A 20,411-nucleotide genomic window follows, 5' to 3' on the forward strand; every position below is an offset into this window, starting at 1 on the left:
TCTAAATGTGGCTTGGACAGGAAGGAGAGATTTAATTAAGGTCTGTGTGGGTAGTTTCATCCTAAATAACTGCTTTGCTGATACCTCATGAAACATCCAACACAGCTCACCGAATCACCCAAGAGGATGAATAATGTGGCAGAGAGTGATACCCTGGACAATTCTCTTGGTCCTTCAACAACATCCATGACTGATAAATCAATCCATGTTGGTGTTTGACTGCTGATATCCACCTTGGTCCCTGGTTAACCCTTAGTAAATTAGACACTTAGGTGAATTGTATACTCAAACCAAAATGTTAGGTTTAGAAGTCAAATATTGGTGTGCATCTTATTCCATATATGTGCAGATATGTACCTTGGAGAGCATTCTAACTACCTGCATCATCATCTGTATGGGGGGGGGGGGGGGGGGGGCACTACTGCACAGGATTGAAATAATCTACGAAGAGTTGTAAACTTAGTCAGCTCCATCATGGATGTTATTCTCCATAGTATCCAGAAGATCTTCAAGGAGAAATGCCTCAAGAAGGCAGTATCCATCATTAAAGACCCCCGTCACCCAGGTCATGCCTTGTTTTCATTGCTACCATCAGGAAGGAAACAAAAGTCTGAAGGCACACACTCAACAATTCAGAAACAGCTTCTTGCCCTCTGCAATCCGATTTCTGAATGGACACTGAACTCATGATCACTACCTCACTACAGTTTTATTTCTATTTTTGCACTACTTACTTAATCTAACTATAATACCGTATTTTAAAATTATGTATTGCATTATAGTACTGCCACAAAGACAACAAATTTCACGATATATGACTGTGATATTAAACCTGATTCTGAGTTCTCACTTTTTTCTTTAATTAAACACAATTTCGAGGATAACTTGTTTTCATACAGTGCAAGATGCCAATATGCCATTCTTTAAATGTGCAATATTGCCTTGCAGCTAAATTGGCTTTGATCCAATGGCAAGGAATTCCAATATAGTTGGAGGTCACAGTCTCAACACATTTTTTTACCTTAACTAGATGTCCACTATCCAATCATGATAGTATACACAAATTATGTCCCTTTCCCTCACCCAGCTGCTCTAAACCCCTACTTCCTTGGATCTCCCTTGCCCACTTCAGACCCCATTCTACTACCACTGGCCTCTTCTGCTGTTAATTGCTTGTTCCAGAGCTCCTCCCTAACCACCAACATAACTAAGCTACTTTAACCCAAGGATCAGTGGCAGTGTAAAGTTTGTGTAATCCCTGGATACTAGGCCAGTGTTGTACTCTGACCTACCAGTTCCTCTCTCAGACCTTATTTGGTGCAGACCACCATGAAATGAAATGCAAGTCTGTAGTTCCAGATACCATAGTCTAAATTCCCTGTACAAATGCATATTACAACACGTGTATTTATGAAAACAGTGGGAAGACTGGGAAGTATTTAGTTTCAGGGAAAAACTGGATAAGCAAGGATTCATCATGGAACAGAACTGGTTGAGGGAGACTTAACTGAGGTGTGTAAAACTATGGAGGACCCATGTAAAGAAATAAGCCCTGTACCCTTTACTAGAGGGTCTATAACATGAAGCATAGTTTTAAAGTAACTGGCAGATGGTTTAAACTAAATGGAAAATTGACTTTTGTTGGAACTGGTAAAGGTCTGGAACTTACTGCATGAAAGAATGGTGCCTTCCCACAATAGTGGGATGTTAACTTGATGATCTCTAAGATGAGAGTATTGGACCCAATATGGGAAAGCTGAATTGAAGACTAGCTTTATTTGAAAAATACTATGAAATGCATCGTTTGCATCAACGACCAACACAATTTGAATAGTTGCAAGAGGCAGCACGCAAGTGTCACCATGCATCCGACACCAATGTAGCTTGGTAACCCTTACTAATCCATATGTAGGAAGAACTCAGAGGAAATCCACTTGATCTGAGGAAGAAGGTTTTGGAGTCGTTTAGTTGGAGGGCAGAAGAAACGTTTCAAAGACTGCCTCAAAGTGTCCCTCAAAGACCTCAACATCAATCCCAGTAGCTGGGAATCGCTTGCTCTGGACCACCCAACCTGGTGGAGCAGGACCACTAAAGGAGCGTATGCAGCAGAAACTAGACACATCGCAGAGACTCAGAGGAAACGCGCCGCGCGCAAGGCTCGAACTACCTCCACTTCCACTGCAGCACCTACCCTCATGTGTCCTACATGTGGGCGAGTTTTCAGGGCCTGGATTGGCCTCACCAGTCACCTCTGGACCCACAGTCACAAACCCTCCACCTGACAGAAGTCATGGCTGTCTTCGACTCCGAAGGACGAACAACAACAATTGCTATGCTACCAGGAAGCTTTTTTCACTGTCACCAAACAAGGCGAGATCCTTCTATGCTATAAATTTACTTTAATTCTTCAAAATCTCTGATCTTCTTGGGAGATATCTCAGAGAAAGGGAAGGATATCACAGAGAAACCTGAACGTGAAGATGAGATTTTAAATTCACCAGATTAAAAACCAGAATAAGTCAGCAAGTAGAGGGACAATGGACAAATAGGGATTAGGTGAGACAAATGTTTTGGATTGTGTTAAATGGAAGGCTACCAGAAGATTGTTGGGGTAGTCATGTCTAAAAGTGGCAAGGACATGGATGAGGCATAGGGAAAACAGCATTAACAGATTCACAATAACTAAAAATGATTTAATTTGAATTTAATGTTGACTACACTATCCACCTCTCAAATTAAATTTTCATTTGTTGAATTATATTTTGATATCTAACTCTTCATTATGAAAATATGCTGGCTATTTGCACTGATTGCAAAGGGACAAAATGTGGTTTAGGGCCGCACCTGAATGACATTACACTACAGCTGAGACAGTGAGGGAATGTTGTTACAGGCTGAGGTAACTGCCAGCCCAAATCCTTTCAAAGTTGTATATTACTTTAAACAATTGTTTATAGAAAGCTATTGAGAGTGGAGCCTTAGATAATTCTCTGTTCGCTAGTCTAGGAGTATTGAGATGAAAATTCTAGTCCTGTTTTCTATTACCCAACCCTAGCTGAGGCCAGTAACTCTACAGATTTAGGATCAAAAATGGTTAAAAGAGGAAATATTCAAATGTACAAAGGTAATTGGTACTATAATAATTCAATTGCAGAATCACACCTTCTTTCTGCTCGAGTGACATGAGGTTTCGTTTGGCATTGACAGAAGCCTCAAAGGTATCAATATTCTCCCTTTCATATTCCTTGACATCTGCAGCAGCTTGCTCAAGAATATCATCAGGAGAAGGGGAGCGGCTCCGTGTACTACTCTGAGGACTATTTGGTTCAGACAATCCAGACATGTTGCTGTCTTCATTTGGGTTTCTATATTTCTGCAATACAGATGAAGAATTATTTTCAGTTCAATACACTTTTTAAAAAAAATTAATGTTCATGCTTGGTTCCTGTTCAAGATTTGTCACAATCACTTCAATACTAATGCATAATATAAAACTGTTTAGGGTCACAACTCTACACAAAACTTGTTTCAATTTGCATTACTCCAACTAACATCCAAAGGGCTAGACTATTGATATGGAGACATGAGTACATAAATGGTAAGCATATCTACATTTCTCAGGAAGGACACTGTAACACTGAGAAAATGCAGGAAAATCTTTCAATGATATCAACAGTTTTGAGAAAATGGAACAAATTAGGAATGCACAGGCGTCCCCCCCTTTACAAAGGTAGAGTGTTCCTATGAAACCTTTCTTAAGCCGAAATGGCGTAAAGCGAGGAATCACTAATTTATATGGGAAAATTTTTCATAAAAGCGAAAATCCTCTTTGAAATGCGAAAACAGGTTATCAATGTAGGTCTTTTGTAAAAGCGAAGTGGCATAAAGTGAACATTCATAAAGTGGGGGACATCTGTAATCTTAACATATTGGATAATCGTTGATCTGATACAGTTTAAAATTTTGAAAGGGTTTAGAGTCAGAATTTGTTTCCAGTGGTCTCCACAGCTATCAAAAGAAATTTATTTATGCTGAAACCTAGAGGAAGACCTCAGTACATGTAGATGAAGCAGACATAAACCTGCTGGACTGAATGGCCTATTGTAGCATAGGAGCAGGTCATTCACTGAATGTGGCATTCAATATAGTGTTTCACAATTCCTTCCCCACATACCAATTCACCCACACCCATAAAGCAATTGTGGAGTAATTCAATGAATAAAATAAGGCACAGGAAAAGAGAAAAATCCATTGTATGTTGATTTTTCAGGAACTTATTTGAAGGAGCTCAGAGGAATGCTTGGTATGATTACAAATCAGTGCAGCTTGTACACAAGAAGATGTTACATTACTAAAACATGGGTGTTGTTTTAAGTAACTTACTTTTATGATTATTTACCATTGCTAGCCAATATTCATCCGATAATTGAAGCATTTATTTCACATTTGAATTTAAAACCCTAAACCATACCTGAACAATCGCCTGTCTCTCTTTGCGTCTTTGTTCAATAACAGCTTCTTCATCTTCTTCTTCTACATCAAAATCTTCCAGACTAGAGTCAAAAATGTACAAAAATTTAATCAGATATCACAAATGAAATGGCCTTAAAATTGGGTAAATGAATTGTTTTCAAATCTACTATTGACTTATTGGTGGCAATCCTGACGATCGTTTGTCTAAAACTGGAAACATTTTCCCGTGTATCGAACAATCTCATCTTACAATAGTTTAAAGACGCATGGAGACATTTTGCCTGCAATTCCCTTACAGTAGTGGTCGCCAACCCGTCGATCGCAATCGACTAGTCTTCCCAGTTGATCCCGAAAAAAAAGAAAGATAAATACACAAATACTGTTGACAGATTGTTTCTGGGTTTTAGTTCCGTTCTTTCTGCCCAGTGCGCATGCATGTAGCTCCCCCCCGTACTACACAGTGTACTTCATTGGTCCCCAACCACCGGGCCACGAGGAAACAATATGAGTCAGCTGCACCTTCCCTCAGTCCCTGTCACGCTCACTGTTGAACTTGAACGCACTCGAGGTCATCAGTCGCCTAACCGCAGTGACACCCTCGCGCCAGGGATCACTGGTTGGCCTCGGGCAGCCGGCGGGAAGTACTGTCGCTACTGGCCTGGAGCACTGCCTCTAAACCTGTTTATCACACCGGATGTTCGTGGGGAACCCGGTGCTAAAATATTCGCAGATGACCTAATTCGGGCTCAGCGCTTCGTAAGTAGCAAAGCAGCTACCGCGCTGCGATCTAGTGAAACAAACTTTTGTTGGCCGATAGATCCTACAAGGGGGGGGCGGGCAGGCGGGCGCTCTGTCGCACTCCTCGCTCGGGCGTCTGTCGCGGCCCCAGTATGGGGACCTCCGGCCCTGACCGACCTTGTCCTCTCACCTCACCCGTGACCAGCCGCACCTGGCCAAGGCATCTGGCAGCAGGCGGGTGGGAAGCTGGAGCTTGGGCCCGGAGGCTGTCTAATGAGGCAATGTCTCAAAACTGCTTCGGTACCCTGAGTCCAAGCACCCAGCGCTTAAAGACAAACCCGCTGAGTTTTTTCAGCGGAAAAAAACGTGAGCAAGCGGGACAGAAGCCGAGAGCCGTGAAAACTAAATTGGACATAAGGAACCTGCTTCAAGTATCACTGCATACCGGTCATGTTTAATACCACCGCCCCCCCCCCCACCCCCGCACCCGTCGGCTGTTCCGCAAGAATATTGTCAATATTAAACTGGTCTGCTGTGCAAAGAAAGGGTGGGTACCCCCGGTGTTTATACATTATTTCTACTTCCAGGTTGCGGGGTTTTACTTCCGGTCTTTTCTGCCCCGGTGCGCATGCATGTAACTAATTGATGTGGAGTCGATCTCGCCCTTTACTCAGGCCAAGGTAGGGGATCTTGGGCTTATAAAGGTTGGTGACCACTACCTTACAGGCAGTAAGTTACAGACCCCTATTATTCTCCACCTGTGAATAAATCTTCCTTAAATTATTCTTTAATTTTTGAGTTAATTTTGAGATCTATAACACCTAGATATTGACCCCTCAATTAGGCCATGTATGTCATACCTGTTTACCATGTCTAGTCCTAACAATTTTATAATAATACATCTTTACTAAATCTTCTCTTGATCTCTGTTTCAATGAAAATCAAAACCCAGTTAACCATTTATCATAGTTAAAATAGTCTAGCTCTGGCAACAACCTCCCAACCCCATTTTTTTGAGGTTCATGCCAGATCTGGACAATTTTAGTTCCCACTGCCTTCAGAAGTGGTTGATACCTATGGAAAATTCATTTGTGCATCAATGTTTATACTAATTTTACAACCAAATAATTCTCACAATTCGCTCCTTCACATACATTAACCTATATAGTGTATGATCACATTTGCTTCTTTTATTTAAAACTGAAGACTATTATTTCCAACTTCTCCCTTCTTCAAGTGATGAAATTAGGAAAAATCAAATGGGAAAAGTTCACGGCAATACATTTAGCATTTCACAAGTATAAGCTTTGTATTCAGCAGGTGGTGACCTTTCCTAAAGTGACTATTACTCTTAATGTAGTTCCCTGTTGACAAATCTAGTATTTCAACTTACTAATAGATTAAACTGACGTCTTAAATACATAGTCCTTTTCCTTATCATTGAAACTTTTAATCAGCTTCTTACTTTTCATCAGAAGATTCCTGTTCAACTTTCATGCCTTCTGAAAGACTTCCTTTAAATTTATCTTCTTTGTCTCTACTTCCACTTCTACGTCTACGCCGACCTCGTGACCTAGATCGCCTTCTACGAGATCTGCTTCTCCTATTCCAGTCTCTATCCAAAGACCTGGGAGAGAAGAGTGGAAAAAATGGTGTGAACCAACTTTCTCTCTGGAAGCCACTGAAAGAATGTATGAAGTATGGTGTTATTTTTTTCTGAGGCACCAAATGAATTTAGGAGTAATGTTAAGATAGGCTTTCACTAAGTGAGCCAAGTAAAGAATGCTGTGTATTAAGTTTTGTGTGAGTCACTAAAACAACAAAGGTCTGTAGGATTTAAACTCTTATGAACCACCAACCCTGTAGTTTGAAGTCTTAAGAGAACATACACAGAAACAATTAAGTAAATCTCCATGCTAAGAATGTTCTAAATAAACATATGCAACTTTTAGAAAGATTTTCCAATCAAAATTAAAATCCCAAGATGAGCAGAACAGAGGCTATTGAATTAAATTAGCTTTCTGATCTTTCTGGCTTTACAAACAAATTAAAATTGTATGTCTATGGAAACAGAAAAAGTGTTAACATTTTAGATTTGATGAAGTGTATCTGTTTATCATTTCCTCTGGAAGACATGGGCTTTCACCATTAATTTTGTTTCTTGAGTTTTCCCTAATATGGTGAACTGGAAAGTATACTATAATGGTGCATCACTGACAGATCAGATCATTCAAGCAAGAAATGCCTTCTAAGGAACAGTGCAGTAATAAAGGATAACATACAGATCCATTAGTGACATTGCCGTCCTCCCTGCTGATGTGCTAGGAATATAGTTCAGAGATTAGAACTCTGCAAGCACTCCGAAAGCAATGAAAGGATTAAGAGAATCTCACCACTGTATGGTTCAGTGTGGAGTGAGGCACTTATGTGCCAAGGATACACTTAAGAGTTGATGTTGAGCTGGCCTGGGCTGCAAGGCACTGAGATGTGGGACCCGTGGCTGGCAGGGCCATTGCTGGAAGAGGCTGCATCCTATGTTAAGAAACCGCTTAGATCTGCCAATCTTTCTCATCATCTCCTCATGAATGGGATAAAAACTTGTCTCTCTTGCCATCTCTTTGGTTGCATGGCTTTCCTCAGCCTGAAGATTTCTCCAAAGAGGCCTTTTTAAAAGTAAAGGGGCTTATTTGCTTTACATTTTATACCTGTCATGTGTGGTAAGAGATCTTTTGATTAAAGATCCTTAGGTGGAAGTCAACACAACAGAATTCCAGATGTAATTTGAGGGTGAACGGCAGACATAATCCAGTGTCTTCAAGAGAAATAAGGGCATATATAATATCTCAAGTGGAGTAGGAAAGTAATATAAGAGACATGCCAGTAGATGAACAGAGATATATATTCAGACTGCTAGCCTATAAAACTCAGCAGGATTCTATTCTAATTGGTAAAAGGGATTCCATTAGAAAGAGGAACAATCTGTGGTTAATAAAAGCAGGTCAAACTGAAATTGGGGAATATAAAATAGTAGGGGCTGGTGCTAGGGCTGAAGATTGGGAAGCTTTTAGGATCTGGCAGTGAGAGTCTAAAAAGATCACAAGGGAGAAAACTGATTTCAACAGAAACTTGCATGTAAAAATTAAACAGTAAGAGGACATATGGTTACATAAACAGGGGGAAGTTGGCAGTGAGGCCTCTTGAGAACAAGGCTGGAGAGTTAATACATCATCAAGCCAGTCCTCATCAGGGGGATCACAGGGGGAGAGGGTCAGCAACTTTAAATTCATCACTGTTATCATCTGAGATGATTTGTTATGGGTCCAACATGCCTCTACTTTCTTAGAAGTTTGCATAGACTTGGCATGTCATCTAAAACTTGAAAAACTTCAATAGATGTGCGGTGGAGTGTATATTGACTGGTTGCATCTCGGTCTGATATGGAAACACAAATGCCCTTGAAATGAAAAACCTACAAAAAATATTGGATACAGCCCAGTCCATCATGGGGAAAAGCCCTCCCCACCACTGAGCATACCCTGTGGAGTGCTGTGCAGGTAAGCAGCAGCCATCAAGAAGCCCCCATTGTCCAGGCCATGCTCTGTTCTCACTGCTGCCATCAGGAAGGAGGTACAGAAGTTTCAGGACCCACACCACCAGGTTCAGGAAGTTATTACCCCTAAACTATCAGGCTCTTGAACCAAAAGTGATAACTCCACTCAGCACTGAACACAACCCATGGACCCACTTTCAAGTACTCTTCTTCCTATGTTCTTGATATTTATTGCTTAAATATCTATTTATTTATTTATTGTTTTTCTTTTGTATTTGTGCAGCTTTTTGTCTTTTGCATATTGGTTGTGAGTCCATCTTGTTGGATGCTGCCTTTCATTAATTTTACTATCTTTGTATTTACTGTGAATGTGCACAAGAAAATGAATCTCAGGGTTGTACTGTATATGGGAACATATATCTACTATGATCATAAACCTACTTTGAACTTTGAAAGGAGGCCAAAGGAGTTTTACCAAGCTAATTTCTGGGATGAGGATTAACCTATCAAGACAAACTAACAATTTGGGTCTGTGTTCCTTGGAGTTTAGAAGAATGAAAGTAACCTTAATCAAACAGATAAAATCTTAAGATGTTTGTGACTCTCCTGCTAACAGAAACAAGACTAGAGACTGCATATGCTGGAATCTGGAGCAACAAATTATCAGCTAGAACAACTCAGCAGGTCAAGCAGCATCTGTGCAAGGAAGGGAATTGTCAACAGTTAGATCAAAACCCTGCATCAGCCCTGAAACAATGTTTTGACCCCAAGTGTCAACTATTCCTTTCCTTACAGATAGTGCTTGACCCATTGAGTTCTTCCAGCAAATTGTTTTCTGCTCCACAAACAAGAAGAACATGGTTACAAGGGGCCAGTTATTTAAAATGAGGTGTGTAGAAATCTCTTCTTTCAGAGAATAGTAACTCTCAGAAATCCGCTACCGAGATCATTAGATATATTTAGAATGGAGATTGATAAATGTATGAAAGATTGAGGAATTCAAGGGCTATGCTGAAATACTGCAAAAGATGAAATGTGATCAATACATCAGCTATGATCATATTGAATGGCAGGGTACACTTGAAAGGCCTTTACATTCCATATAACCATATAACAATTACAGCATGGAAACAGGCCATCTCAGCCCTTCTAGTCTGTGCCGACGCTTACACTCACCTAGTCCCACTGGCCCGCACTCAGCCCATAACCCTCCATTCCTTTCCTATCCATATACCTATCCAATTTTACTTTAAATGACAATACCGAACCTGCCTCTACCACTTCTACTGGAAGCTCATTCCACACAGCTACCACTCTCTGAGTAAAGAAATTCCCCCTCTGTTACGCTTAAACTTTTGCCCCCTAACTCTCAAATCATGTCCTCTTGTTTGAATCTCCCCTACTCTCAATGGAAAAAGCCTATCCACGTCAACTCGATCTATTCTCCTCATTATTATAAATACCTCTATCAAGTCCCCCCTCAACCTTCTATGCTCCAAAGAATAAAGACCTAACTTGTTCAATCTTTCTCTGTAACTTAGGTGCTGAAACCCAGATAACATTCTAGTAAATCTTCTCTGTACTCTCTCTATTTTGTTGATTTCTTTCCTATAATTCGGTGACCAGAACTGTACACAATATTCCAAATTCAGCCTTACCAATGCCTTGTACAATTTTAACATTACATCCCAACTCCTATACTCATTGCTCTGATTTATAAAGGCCAACATACCAAAAGCTTTCTTCACCAACCTATCCACATGAGATTCCACCTTCAGGGAACTATGCACCATTATTCCTAGATCACTCTGTTCTACTGCATTCTTCAATGCCCTACCATTTATCATGTATGTCCTATTTGGATTATTCCTACCAAAATGTAGCACCTCACACTTATCAGCATTAAACTCCATCTGCCATCGTTCAGCCCACTCTTCTAACTGGCTTAAATCTCTCTGCAAACTTTGAAAACCTACTTCATTATCCACAACGCCACCTACCTTAGTATCATCTGCATACTTACTAATCCGATTTACCACCATCCCCGTTTCTAATGACATTTGAAATATTTCTGTCAGAGCCCCTGCTATTTCTACACTAACCTCCCTCAAGGTCCTAGGGAACATCCTGTCAGGACCTGGAGATTTATCCACTTTTATATTCCTTAAAAGCGCCAGTACTTCCTCCTCTTTAATTGTCATAGTTTCCATAACTTCCCTACTCATTTCCCTTACCTTACACAATTCAATATCCTTCTCCTTAGTGAATACCAAAGAAATTGTTCAAAATCTCCCCCATCTCTTTCGGCTCCACACACAGCTGTCCACTCTGATTTTCTAAGGGACCAATTTTATCCCTCACTATCCTTTTGCTATTAATATAACTGTAGAAACCCTTTGGATTTATTTTCACCTTACTTGCCAAAGCAACCTCCTATCTTCTTTTAGCTTTTCTAATTTCTTTCTTAAGATTCTTCTTATATTCTTTATATTCCTCGAGCACCTCATTTACTCCAAGTGTGTTGTTGTTGTATGTTTGAACTTCAAGACCAAGCACATAATGAATTAATGCCCTGCATGGCAGAAGTAGGCAAGGTACTGGTAACTTTAAGTGCATATAGAAAATATGTTTCATCAACCAGGGAATTCTTAACAAACATTTAATCTAGGGTCAAAGACTATACCACAGATACTCCAGTTGTGATGTAAATACCTTAACTTCCATTTGAAGCCTCATATGCAAAGAAAGCAATACACTTTGTAAAAGAAGTGTTCTCAGATTCAATTTCTAAACAATCTAAGACTGATGTTGTCAAAGAGAAGACAGCTAAAATTCTATAAGCTATCAAAGCGCAGGAAACACTGGAGTTGCCAAGGATTTTCACACTTTCACTTTCTGGAATATATTTAGCTTTAGGTTGAAAATAATTCCTTTTGTTCATTGTGTAAGAATTGTTCATTAGTCCTGGAAGTCTAAAAATTGTTAAGGAATTAAAGAATGAAAAAGTTATGCTTTATGGAGGAGGATTATGAAAACATTCAACCACACACACAATGACGGATGCAAAATAGGAAATTACAGCAGAATTCAAACTGTTCAAACTTATCCTGGTCAACATTTTATTATGATAATCCCGCAAAGAACTTGCTAAAGAAACAAACAATTCTCAATGAAGCACATCACACTTTGACAAAAATGAAATTAACCTCAAAGAAACCAAGTGAAAAAACAATCAAATCAACACAGTATTCCTGTACTGTTAAATATGCTCTTCAAATTAAACTTTTCCTTAATTTTAATATAATCTCCTCCAAGAGGACAACAACCTTGTTGTGGTTTGGCAGCTTGTGTGCCTCAATGACTCAGAGAGCTATGTTTGCTGGAGTCTGGGCTTTATGCTTTGGCTTTTGGTGGGGTCACAAATGCCAAACAAGTCAAAAGGTAGAGGCCAGACTAACAGTGGCCTACTAATCCTCCATGACTGACAGTAAACTGAGAGGAAGCTACTGACACCATGAAGAAAGCCTTGAATGCCGACAGAGATGGAGGACCTTCATTGCTGCCCTAAAAGCTAGCAGCCTAATGGCAAAAGAAGAATGTAATCTAGAACAGCTAATTATTTTCAGACAAGATGCAAAATGTTTACCTCCTCCTAGATCGGCTTCTCCTCCTTGGAGAACGACTTCGCCTGAGGAGTGAACGTGATCGCCTTCGAACAGGGGACCTGCTGGCTCTTCGTCTTGCTGGAGACCTTCGAGATGTGCTGACATCTCTGGAACGTTCTAGCCTACTTGCTGGTTCATCACGAGACCGTGTTCTAAAGTTTACAAACACATACTTCAGTAAAGTATTTTGAATAACAGCATTCAAACACAATTTCAATAGTTATCATTCCATAGATTTCCAAAATTAGCCTGGAATCGTATGGTTTGCAGAAATGGCCAGTTCTGATGCAAGCAGAAAGATGGAGTGAGTTAAGAGTTGAAGAATCAAATATTGAGTGTTTCAGGCCACAACAGATTTACTTATTGAGATACAGAGTGGAATATACCCTTCTGACCCTTTGACTGATGCCTCCCAGTAACCATTTAACCCAGCCTAATCATCGGATTTCCCTAGATTTCTTGTGTTTATTCTGCTCTTTTAATTTCTACCCCAACCCACCCAACACTCCCACTCTAACCTGTCTGTGGCTGCTTGCACTATTATACCAAGGCACAAAAGTCACCTCAGGGTGGATGCCATGGTAGCATAGCGGTTAGCGCCATATTATTACAGCTCAGGGAGTCGGAGTTCGCAGTTCAATTCTGACGCCACCTGTATACCCTCCCCGTGGAATGTGTGGGTTTTCTCCAGGTTTCAGCCCAAAACGTCGATTGTTTATTCATTCCCATAGATTCTGCCTGACCTGCTGAGTTCCTTGAGCATTTTGCTTTTAAAGCTGTATAGTTTGATTCAAACGGCCCTATTAGCATATTTCATCACCTCTTGGAGGCTCATTTGCTCAATCCATTTCCCTTCTTTGCTACTGAAAACTAAGTTCTGTTTTCTTCATTTACCAGTTCTGATGAAGGGTCAAGGACCTGGAACGCTAACTGTTTTACTTTCAAAAGATACTGCCTGATTGTCATGCAAGCAGTTGGGCTTAAGGTAGATTGGAATGGTTGGCACAGACACTAAAGACTGAAGGACCAGTACTCGGGCTGCATTTTTCTACTGTTCCCAGCATTTGCAGTTTCTTTAGATAATGTTATCATGATAATGTCTGGCTCTAAAACAGAATTATTTGCAGAGAATCCAGAAAAGATTTGTAAAGTAAAAGACCTAAGGGCTATGGCTGAAGGATCATGTATAAAAGGACTAAACATATTATAACACAAGCTCCCCAATATCAAAATTCACATCCTCTTTATTGGTTTAAATACATTTTCCTTGTTCTATTGTTCATGAGTGAAATGGAGACTAGGTCATTACACAGAATCGATCAATACAAAACAAAGACAAAGGCTGATTCTCAGATTACATCCAGAGTATAGAGCTTAATTTTGGCTTCCCTCTTCAGTGGCCATGAATTTTAACACAGAGCTACAAGAATGACTTCCAACTTCATCTTAGGTGTTCATAATTTAAGGACATGATCTATTTTAATTGAGAGCAAAAGGAATTCCCTGGTGGCCTGATGAGATTAGTGAAATAATTAACGGCATGCCTATTAATAGTTTCCATTCAATAGACAGAGAACACGGGAAACAAATTTAAACCAAATAGCTCAAGAACATTCTGATGCTGATGAGTTTTGTATCAGACGTCAGCGAGGCTTAGAATGGGTGTTCGCTCTTGCTTTCAAGGAGTTGAATCAGTTGGTACATCAGTTAGAACTTAGCTTGATTATGCACAACAATTGTGATATATTTGTATTGGAGTACTACAAATAATCCCCAGGTTACAACAGATCTCCATTCCCGAGATCTGTTCATAACTCAAACACTTCCTCAGTCAGAAATTAACAAAAGTAGTGTGTAGAAGTGGATCACAGGGGCAAGCTGTGACTGGAGATCAAACAAGCTCCGGATAAGCATTCGCCAGTCAGCCTCACTGATTCAGTGTATGTTTCTGCTTAGTGCTCCCAGTTCTGCCTCCCACCCTACAAGCCAAAACAGAGTCTTTGATTGTTGAGGCTCGTGGGGGGCTGGAATGGGGGGTATTTGGGAGTTTTGAGAAAGCATGCAGAAATATTTCATTTCCACCCAGCAGAATATGTTTGCATCACAGCTATCAAATCCATTCCATCCATTCTGCAGATATCTTAGACACTCATTTGTAGTTATGGGGTATCCATCTGTAACCTGAGGAAGACCAGAAATTGTGGTAATGGGGGAGGTGCAGGAGGTGCAAGAGGTTGCTGGTAGCATGAAAATAAAGAACTCGAAGCTTTCATGATAGTCCAGGAATTGTACTGTGGGGCAAACCCAGAGGATCACCTGGCTCTACTTCCACTATGCAAATTTGTATGTTTCTGGGGCTGTTTGCTTTGCTAACTGTATTCACCAATGTTACAGCTATATATTAGCTGAGATTTTTGAACTCAACTTCAAATTTCAAAATTGCACATAGGAAAACCTCTGATGCAAAGTATTAAGATAATATTTGCCATTTCCTTCTTTCTGATTATTAACTCCCTTTCTCGCCCTCTAGGAGTCTCATGTTTACTTTACATGATCTCTTTTTACAGTATATACACATAGAAGCCGTTATTGGTTTGTTAAAAATATTACTTGCCAGCTTTTCTTTCAAAGTTCAACCCAGATAAGTGTGAAGTGGATCATTTTGGTAGGTCAAATATGATGGCAGAATATAGAATATAAGACTCTTGGCAGTGTGGAGGATCAGAGGGATCTTGGGGTCAGAGTCCATAGGACACTCAAAGCAGCTACGCAGGTTGACTCTGTGGTTAAGAAGGCATACGGTGTATTGGCCTTCATTAATTGTGGAACTGAATTTAGGAGCCGAGAGCTAATGTTACAGCTATATAGGATCCTGGTCAGACCCCACTTAGGAGTACTGTGCTCAGTTCTAGTCACCTCACTACAGGAAGGATGTGGAAGCCATAGAAAGGGTGCAGAGATTTACAAGGATGTTGCCTGGATTGGGGAGCATGCCTTATGAAAACAGGTTGAGTGAACTTGGCCTTTTCTCCTTGGAGCGACGGAAGATGAGAGGCATTTTTCCCCAGGGTTGAAATGGTTGCCACAAGGGGACACAGGTTTAAGGTGCTGGGGAGTAGGTACAGAGATGTCAGGGGTGTGGTGAACTACATATACCTGTCTGGACACGCCCCCCCTGCTGACTGCTCCTGTGGCTCCTCCCACGGACCCCGGTATAAAAGCGATTGGAAACACAGCCCCGGCCTCAGTCTCCAGGATGTAGTGTGGTGGTCAATTGCTGCTTGTTCTTTCTTCCAACCAATAAAAGCCTATATCTCATCTCATGAGTTATTGATGGTGCATCAAGGGGTAAGTTTTTTTTGCGCAGAGAATGGTGAGTGCATGGAATGGGCTGCTGGCAATGGTGGTGGAGGCAGATATGATAGGGTATTTTAAGAGACTTTTGGATAGGTACATGGAGCTTAGAAAAATCGAGGACTATTGGTAAGCCTAGTAATTTCTAAGGTAGGTACATGTTTGGCACAACTTTGTGGGCTGAAGGGCCTGTATTGTACTGTAGGTTTTCTATGTTTCTAATTAAATACTTCTCCTTAGGTTTTTAGTATCTCACTATTAATTCTTGTAAACTTCCTAGTTCTCCACTTAAAGAACAAATTTCCAGAAAGTTATTCTGTTAGATGTGAGGAACTTCTAAGAAGCTAATGACATCTCTCATTCTGAATATGTTGTCCGATCTGTCCCTGTATCACTGTCTCCTAAATTACTGCTCAATAAACCATCATTTGCCATTATTTTGGGTGTCAAAAACAATAATGTTTGAATGCACTTGGCAAACTGGTTAATATTCAATTACGACTACCAAGTGAATTCATGCTAGCTGATCTGGAAATAAGTGATTTCAAAATGTATCTGCAACATCAAAAAGTTTGATCACTTATTTGGTGAATTAATCCACCAATGCAACATTCAGCAATTAATGGAACAACAAAAATAACAACAACCAATATACTGTGGTAAAAAAGGATAAATTAAAAGGTTTTGCAATAAACCAAATGTTTACTGGACCGGCTGCAGCACTGAACTGGCTCTATGGCTACGGACTTACTTCTGGGGACTCTACAGTTCACGTTTTGTGTGTTGTTTGATTACTTTTTTATTGTTCGCATGATTTGTTCTTTTTTTCCTGCACATTTGGTGTTTGAAGGTCTTTGTTATGTGCGGTTTTATAGTGGGTTCTATTATGTTTCTCTGCTTTGTGCCTGCAAGAAAATAAATCTTTAGCTGTATGAAGTATGTGTACATACTTTGTTAATAAATGAACTTTGTGTGGTAAATTCTAGCACAACTATCAGTGAAACTCATCAATTTTCTGTAATATAAATGTTACATAGGAAGAGCTCATTACCTTGGAGATAAAGCTCTTGCTCGTTCATTCTCTCTTCTCCTTCGTTCTACAGATCTGCTTTTAGCTCTTCTGGGTGGGGACATATTCCGCGAGGGAGACCGACTTGGTTTAGGTGGACGATCATTAATAATCGGTGAGCGACTATGCTTAGATGACTTTTCCCGATGTTTTGGAGATAGGCTTCTCCTTTTAGGAGAAAGTGCAGATCTCCTTAAAGGAGATCGATTCTCCTTTCCAGAAGGTGCATCTCTAGGAGGTGACTTTGCAGATTTTTTATCTTTTTCCATCTCGGATTTTTTTGATCTCTTCTCACGCTCTTTGGATTTAGATTTCTGACTTCTGTCTCCTGACTTACTGGTTTTCATCACAGGAGACTTAGATTTTTTATTTCGCTCCCTTGTTTTGCTTTCAATTACAATTTTTCGATCTTTTGATTTGGAGCTATCTTCTGTGGGAGTTGTCTTTCGTTTCTTTTCTTGGGATCGTCTTTTAGTCAATGTTGGAGACTTGCTTTTCTCTCCAGTCTTACTGCTTTTGATGGGACTCTTTGAACGCTTCCGTTCATGTGATTTACTTCTTGCCTTCTCTTTCTCCTTTCGGTGTTCTGAACTCACTCTACTTTTCTTTTTCTCAGATTTAGTATGTTTAGTCCTGTCTTTTGACCTGCTTTTACTTTTCCTCTTTGAAGAAGGTTTAGATTCTATGGGTTCCCTTTTCACTTTGTTGTCTCTAACAGGCAATATTTCAGAAACGTCACGGCTGGATGCAACTCTTTCACCATTATGAGCCTTTTCATGAATTTCCCCCTCTTCCTCAGAGTCAGACACATAACCCTGCAAAATTAAGCCCATGCCAGATTGAACTTTTCCTTCCATGAGTTCACTGTCCAATTCAGCCTTTATTAGTGCCCTCTGTTTCTCTAAGTCCTCCAGAAGAGCATAATCATCAAATTTAGGTCTTTTGATTGAGTGATCGTCATCCTTCTCAAAACCCTCAGTCTCTTTCCTTTTATGCTTTTTATGCTTGTGTTTATGTTTGTGTTTCCGCTCCTTGTCATCTTCAGAAGAATGCTTGTGTTTCTTATGTTTACTCCGATGCTTGTGCTTCTTTTTCTTGTGTTTCATGGATTTGACAAGTGCAGTGTTTGGATCTCGATTTTCATCAGACACATCCCCATTCTCTTCATTGCCACTTTTCCCAGATGAATCTGCAGCATCTTGGCTACAAACAGAGAAGAGAGAGATACCATGAGAAAAAGATTTACCAAGGGTAAAAGTGTATCATTCAGTTAGTCTTCCAAAAGAGAAGCTAATAAATTAGTATCTTTGCATAATCACCAATCTTCCTTTATTAGAAAAGGCAGTTACAAAGGTAAGGGACATCCTAGTTTCAGACTAGCACTTTTTCTAACTATTGAACATCATTAATAATTCAACACACTTTAAATTAATTTTTAAAGAAAATATTATAGTGACATTTCAAATAACCTAGCAAATGTTTGGGAGCGTGGCAAATGCTTCCTGATGAGGGTTACAATGATCAGATTTTTAGAATTTAACAGTACATCAACTGACCTGCTCTCTGGCATTGGATGTGTATAATAGGAATGCATGTCATCAAAAACCTTGGCAACCTACATTTTTACTGTAAATCACACAATAAGCAAATTAATCATTCATTATTATATCAGCTCAATTTTAACCAGATGCTGACTCAGAAAATAAGACTGTGACAAAGTTAGAAGGAAGACCACTGGCCATTAGCCTCTTACCATACAATGCCAGACTGACCTAAAATAAATGGCTATAGATGCTCCTACTCATAACTGCCATGCAACATGCTTCAATTCACCATCAGTTTGCATTTATATAATTTACACACAGTAAAATAGCCCACGGTTTTCTTCCCCCACCCTTTAAATCTACTCCTCAGCTGTTTTTCTCCAGTCCTGCAGAAATGTCAACTGTACTTTTTTCCATGGATGCTGCTCGACCTGCTGAGTTCCTCCAGCATTTTGTGCGTGTTGCTTAACTTATCATTGTTAGTTTTCCAAAAGAGAAGCTAATACATTAGTATCTTTGCTGAATCATCAACCTTCACTTTTCAGAAAAGGCAGTTATAAAGGTAAGGGACATTCTTCATCATTTCCAGGGTTTGTCCTTCCATTATGCAGAGTCATTTGAAAAAGCTGGTTAAAGACCTTGTCCTCCTCTACATTAAGGAAGAATTCAGAATACAACAAGCCTTCACAGAGAGATCAAGCACAGACTAGAGCTCATTCGTGCTGTACGCAAGGACCATGCAATCACAAATGCACAGCAGATTAATGAATAGACCCTTCAAAAATGTTGGTGTCTCAGACACTGAAGAGCCCTTCAGGCATGACATATTCAACATCAGTTCTTTTGGTTGTCACTAAGAACTCAGGTGATTAATAGAATGGTGAAAATCATACTCAGGGAAATTCAGATGTATGCTTTAAAGAGCAGGAAATGGTCAGCTTACATCCACATTCTGTAATTACCGTAAGTTCATGGTGTACCTCACTGTACCCTCAACAGCACTTCCAATAACCAGCAATACCTTTTTAATGTTTGCTTGACACAAGCTTAGATAATAGTTTGATACTTAGATACTTAGATCAGAGTTTGTCTCTGATTCACTGTAGAAACTGCTTGTAGTCATGATATATAGAAGCTGAAAACATTGGTGAATTTTCTAAGGTAACCAACCATATGTGGTCATTAGATTCCACAATATTGCAAAATTTCTCAAATCAAAAGATAAACAGAAGGATGAGTTGGCCCTGACATTTTCCTTGATATTTGGAGTCAAGTTAATGAAGCTCATATCAGTTATCTTGCAAGATAAACAATGTGTAAGATACACAGGCAAATATTCTGTTAGCACAGCATGCAGTGCTGCCTCTCAATTCTTTAATCCTTCCTCATAATAAAAAGACAATGATCATTTTACTGCCAAATGAAGCAGCAAATGACTTAAAACTCAAGAACACTGAAATGTTTTCACAGGAAACATTCTATGTGGCTTGCCACTGGTTGGACGGTTACAAGAACACAAACTTTGGATAACAAGTTTTGAATTCCTTGAAGACCTGGTGTACACATCAGTATTTGAAAAGTAAACAGTTGGGCCAATTGCAATCGCCTTTGCTCTGCTTCTATTTTTTTCTTCTGTCATTTGAGAGTGAACACTGGATATTCAGTGCTGTATGCAATTTAGCACCCCATGGATATTATTTTTGCAATAAATATTTAAAACTTTGTTATCTAACTTTATCACTGAGATATTTTTAAATTGTGCTTATTCTTTTCAGCTTGTTCAGAACGTCAGATACACCAGCAAAGAAACAAAAACATTCAAATAATGGGAGAAGCAGCAGAGATTTTCAAGAGTGAGGGAGTGAAAGATTTGGCATGATTGAAGTCTTAAAGCATTATGGCTCTTATGTTCCAAAACAGTGGTGTGTGCGATCTCCTCCACAAAATGGCATTTATAAAACTGTTCATAAATGGTTTTGAGATAAATGTGCCCAAGAACAAATAGAACACATTTCTTG

At 39.7% G+C, this 20,411-nt stretch overlaps 1 protein-coding gene across 4 annotated transcripts in view; it reads right to left on the reverse strand.

Moving 5' to 3' along the window:
• The window catches only part of LOC140742214 (serine/threonine-protein kinase PRP4 homolog), a 101,124-nt gene that overhangs the window by 46,255 nt on the left and 34,458 nt on the right, over positions 1 to 20,411 (reverse strand). For all 4 annotated transcript variants that reach the window (XR_012102254.1, XR_012102252.1, XR_012102253.1 and 1 more), the window contains exons 2-6: positions 16,832 to 18,052; positions 12,408 to 12,578; positions 6,677 to 6,838; positions 4,472 to 4,553; positions 3,163 to 3,373 (exon numbers count right to left, since the gene is read on the reverse strand). Coding sequence is in view for 1 of the 4 variants with exons in the window: in XM_073073042.1 (XP_072929143.1) it covers positions 3,163 to 3,373; positions 4,472 to 4,553; positions 6,677 to 6,838; positions 12,408 to 12,578; positions 16,832 to 18,052 (1,847 nt within the window). In the remaining 3 variants the exon portion in view is untranslated. The remainder of the gene's footprint in view (positions 1 to 3,162; positions 3,374 to 4,471; positions 4,554 to 6,676; positions 6,839 to 12,407; positions 12,579 to 16,831; positions 18,053 to 20,411) is intronic.

This window comes from Hemitrygon akajei, chromosome 20 (genome assembly GCF_048418815.1).
Source record: "Hemitrygon akajei chromosome 20, sHemAka1.3, whole genome shotgun sequence".
NCBI lineage: Eukaryota > Metazoa > Chordata > Chondrichthyes > Myliobatiformes > Dasyatidae > Hemitrygon > Hemitrygon akajei.